At 33.8% G+C, this 4,975-nt stretch overlaps 1 protein-coding gene across 3 annotated transcripts in view; it reads left to right on the top strand.

Moving 5' to 3' along the window:
* Window positions 1–4,375, top strand: part of Zfyve16 (zinc finger, FYVE domain containing 16) — a 40,829-nt gene extending 36,454 nt beyond the window's left edge. For all 3 annotated transcript variants that reach the window (XM_013015906.1, XM_013015905.1, XM_013015904.1), the window contains one exon: window positions 2,690–4,375. In XM_013015906.1, coding sequence (XP_012871360.1) covers window positions 2,690–2,848 — 159 coding nt within the window. In that variant the 3' untranslated portion in view covers window positions 2,849–4,375. The remainder of the gene's footprint in view (window positions 1–2,689) is intronic.
* Window positions 4,376–4,975: the final 600 nt, after the last annotated feature.

The raw sequence follows: 4,975 nt of genomic DNA, 5'->3' as shown, positions 1-4,975 counted from the left end.
TTTTTTTTTTTCTAAATGGTGCTGGGAATGGCACTGAGCTTCATCCCCAGCCTTTAACTAGAACTTAAGGACATAAAATATGTGCTAAACACTTCATATGTATTATCTCTGTTGATCTCCAAAACAGAATTTAGCCAATTTTTAAAATAAAAGGCCAGACAATAAATATTTTAGGCATTGCAGATTGTTGTGTCTCTCTTACAATTCAACTCTGTCATTATAGTGGAAACAACTATTGACCAATATGTAAAAGAATGTGGCCAGTGAAATTATTTTACATATAGCAGGGTGTTCTGACCCATGGCTATGCTGCCTGATTAGTAATTTATTTATTTATCTATTTACTTATTTATTTATTCATTCATTCTTTTGGTCATGGGGCTTGAACTCTAGGCCTGGGTGCTGTCCCTGAGCTCTTCAGCTCAAGACTAACCCTCCTACCACTGAGCCAAAGTGCCACTTCAGCCTTTTCTTTTTATGTGGTGCTAAGGAATGGAATCCAGGTTGTCATGCATGCGAGACAAGCACTCTACCACTGAGCCACCTTCCCAGCCCTGATTAATAGTTTTTTAAACTTACTTATTCTGACTAAATTCACGATTTAAAATTTTTAAAGTTTGAAAGTATATATGTAAAAGCATCAGTGAACGTTGCAGAAAACTACATTCTCAGTGTATTCCTTTTTTTTTCCAATTGTGGGGCTTGAACTCTGGGCCTGGGCGTTGTACCTCAGCTCTTCAGCTCAAGGTGAGTGCCCTACCACTTGTGCCGCAGCACCACTTCAGGTTTTCTGAGTGGTTTATTGGAGATAAGAGTCACATGGACTTTCCTGGTGGGGCTGACTTTGAACCCCGATCCTCAGATCTCAGCCTCCTGAGTAGCTAGGATTACAGGCTTGAGCCACCGGTGCCTGGCTGCATTCTCAGTATATTCTATGTAGATGTTAGAACCTTGTAGATGATAAGTCCAGACAATAAAGTAAATGGTACTAGTAGATATATATGTAAGGTAACAACCCTTAACTCTCAACCCCACTTTACCTCCACCTTTCCTCAGCTCTCTATCCCTGATCAAGCTATCCACATTCAATATTCTTTATGATTTTATACATGTACAAAGCAAGTAGGTGTGTGTGCTTTTTTTTTGGGTCCGGTCGTGGGCCTGAACTCTGGGCCTGAGCGCTGTCCCTCAGCTCTTCAGCTCAAGGCCAGCGCTCTACCACTTGAGCCACACCACTTCCGTCTTTTTTTTTTCTGCTTATGTGGTGCTGAGGAATCGAACCCAGGGCAAGCGCTCTACCACTGAGCCACCTTCCCAGCCCCTGTGTGTGTGCTTTTTATCTCACCTTTTATACTATTTTTACCATGCTTCCTTAATATGTCATAGATCTATTACTCATTAGGACATATTTTTTTAACAAGATCTTCATGCATTATATGGTGTATATTGTTAAAATTTAGATCGTCAACACAATATTTTGTTTTTGAAAAGTATGAGTACAGCCATAAGAAAAATTTCTAGGGGAATTGACAGATTCAAGTATGTACTCTATAGATAATATATTGTTCTAAACAGCAGTCATGCCAATATATTTCTGCAAATGCTGAGAGATGTTGCTCCTATGTCATGCATATGAAATTGTTTTTTTTGTGGTGGCTGGAATCAAGCTCAGGGCCTCATACATACTAGAAACGTACTCTATCGCTAAGCTATATTCCTTAGCCCTAAAACTTTTGGACTTTGACAATTTTATAGGTAAAATATGATACCCCAATATCATCTTAATTTGTATTATTCTTAATAATGAATGATGTTCATCTTACAAGTAAAAGCTGTTTGTTTTGCTTTGAACTTGTGGTTCAAATCTGTTGGGTATATTTAATTTCTAACTGTTTCCAACATCTCGTAAAGACTTTCAAAGAAGATTCTCATTAGAGTGGTTAAAATACTGGCTTGTTTTTCTCCAACTAAGATATATTACTGGAAAAAGGAAGTTTTGTTTTCAAAGCTCCCTTTCAAGGAAGCTACTTGTAATTATTGGTTATTTGAGCAAGCATTGATGATTTTTTTTAGTCAAATAGAATTTTACCATCAATATCAAATTCTAATATTATCACATCTGAAATATGTTAAGTAGATTTTAAAAATATTATTTAAAGTAATTTTGATAATTATTCAAAGACCCCAAACCTCCATTATATTTATGTATTACTTAAAAGAATAATATCTGCCAAAGGAACAAATATAATTTTTGTAGTAGATGGATAAAAGAAATAATGGAGCCGGGCACTGGTGGCTCACGCCTGTAATCCTAGCTACTGAGGAGCCTGAGATCTGAGGATCGAGGTTCAAAGCCAGCCTGGGCAGGAAAGTCCATGAGACTCTATCTCCAGAAAACCACTAGAAAACCGGAAGTGGCACTGTGGTTCAAGTGATAAAGTGCTCCCTTGAGCTGAAGAGCTGAGGGACAGCACCCAAGCCCAGAGTTCAAGGCCCACAACGGACAAAAAAAAAAAAGAATGGGAGAACATAGACTTTTTTTTTTAAATAGTGTCTAGTGTTTGTACTAACATGCCTAAACTAAATATTTTTAAATGTTTTTAAAATACTTACATTTATATTCATCTGCAAAAGTAAACTAGATTGCTAATCTTCAGGGTCATCTTATCAAGATTTTCTTTTTCCCCAGGTTGAATTTCAGGCGGGATGTGAAGGCCACCTTCTGCCTCAGCATTATCTAAATGATCTTGACAGTGCCCTGATTCCTGTGATCCATGGCGGGACCTCCAGTTCTAGTTTACCATTAGAAATAGAACTGGTATTTTTCATTATAGAAAATCTTTTTTAGTGAAAGGATGTGTTATATTTTATGTTTTGAACTGATCTGTTAAAACTATTTCTAGCACCACCTCTGAAATGCCACAATGTTAAAAAAAAAAAAAAGTAAACATTTAATGACTGAAACATAAAAGCTTTGCTTTTTTAGGCAGAAATAATCTAAGAATTTAAGAGAATAACAATTATTTCAGCTTTATATAATACAAGTACCTGAATGACACAGATTTCTTCTCACTTTAAGAAATATGTCTTATTTACTGTGTTAACTGTTAAGCCAAAGTATCTGCACTTAGTTATACCTCTTTACACCCAAGAGTGGTTTTAATGAAGGCACTTTTCAGATGTAACCATATGAAGGAAATATCTGTTTTGTGTGTATGCCACTTAGAATACCAGTTTCTAAAGTCTGTTAAAAATCTGTTTCAATGGCACTGATCAGTTTGGAGATCTTAGACACAGTTCTTTGAATAAAGCCAATAATTTATTTGTATAAATGGAGTGGAAATCTACCTCCATGATTACATAAACTGTTTGGATTGGAGTCAGAGTTTTACATTTTTCCCTTAAATTATTATTATATATATATAGAAAGAGAGAGAAAGAGATAGAGGTAGGTAGATATAAAAACAAATATATCATTTTTCTTGATTAAATGGTATTCATAAAATAATTGTGGGTGCTTCTGGATTTTATGATACTATATTTAAGTATATTGTTTTTATAGTAACATATGATTTGAAATGTGTTTTATAAATGGTTAATAATTTATAAATAGGCAATATTTTTATATCACAGTGTATTAACTTTTTTCCTTCCTTTCAAAGTATACCACTGCATTTAACATTTCTAAGACTGACAATAGGCAGATGATCCTTGAAATAGTCATTATGTAGCAATAAATGCAGCCTGAAACAGATTTTTTTACTTCCATGTTAATCCTTAGAAAGTTCTTGACAACTTTTTTCATCAACAATGTATGAAGTATACATTTTAATGAGCTAATTACTTTTACATATTTTAAATTCTTTGTATGGTAACTATTTTTTATACCAGGATATTTAAAATAAGTTAAAGACTATGTATTTGAGACTGTTACAGAGCTTTCCATATTACTTCAAGCAGCAAAAAAGGAAAGAAAAAATGTGTTTTGTGTAAGTTATGTAAAATCTAATCATTACGTTGATGCCTTTTTTATTCTTATGTGAAATATATGTTTTGTATCATAAACACTCATTGCATATCTAAAGAAAAGGAAACTACTAACACTACATAGCCCTAATTTAAAAAGCATCTAAAATTATAGATCAAATCAAGTCTATAACTCAGGATCAAAGGTCTCAAAATAGGAGAGACCAAGAATTTTAATCTCTTTGGGCATGTGGTCCCTGCTCAATCACATCTTTAGTACTAGCCAAATGCACATGTTGCCGAGTATTGTCTTCTGGTAATTGCTATTTCATAAACAATGTAAAATGTTGCTGGTATTAGTTAAATGGCAACATAATTTGTGAAATTTACTGAAATGATATAAAAAGTACATTTCAAACTCAGTTTATGTTTCTTTTATATAATGTCTGTTTACATGTTGGAAAGTGTTTTGTAGAGTAGGTGCACAATTTATGAACACTAAATTCTTTAAAGTAATCAAATAGATGAAGGCTTTTCTACAATGGGATAACTTTGGATTCCTTTTCATAAAGCATCTATATTCAGTAACAGTTGGAATTGTGTACCTAAAGTTTGGTGGCACGTGTTTAAACATTCTTGGTACATGGATATTTCTAAATGCATTTGCACTTACTTGAACATGTTCTTCCCATTGATACTTGAAATATTAATTTTTTAAGGGTTAAGAAATAGAATGCCTTCTTGTAGTTCATCTAGATTGATCAGTTTTTAGTTGTATGCTTTTTCATACAACTAGCTTTCCCTGAATTTTGAAATATGAAGTAGAACATTGCCCCTTTGTTTTATATCTATGTCCAACAAACTAGGGATGCATCTGTGTGTGTGCTGTGTGCAGAGCAATTTGTTAGGTTTGTTAGTTAGGAAAGGAATAAAAACATTGCTTTGTCTCGTGGAGGTAATATATAGCAAATATATTTTATATAATATGTAGTAAATATATTTTTTGCTA

Source organism: Dipodomys ordii, unplaced genomic scaffold (genome assembly GCF_000151885.1).
Source record: "Dipodomys ordii isolate 6190 unplaced genomic scaffold, Dord_2.0 Scaffold28, whole genome shotgun sequence".
Lineage (NCBI taxonomy): Eukaryota > Metazoa > Chordata > Mammalia > Rodentia > Heteromyidae > Dipodomys > Dipodomys ordii.
The sequence above is the reverse complement of the archived record's forward strand: the minus strand, read 5'-3'. Positions and strand labels throughout refer to the sequence as shown.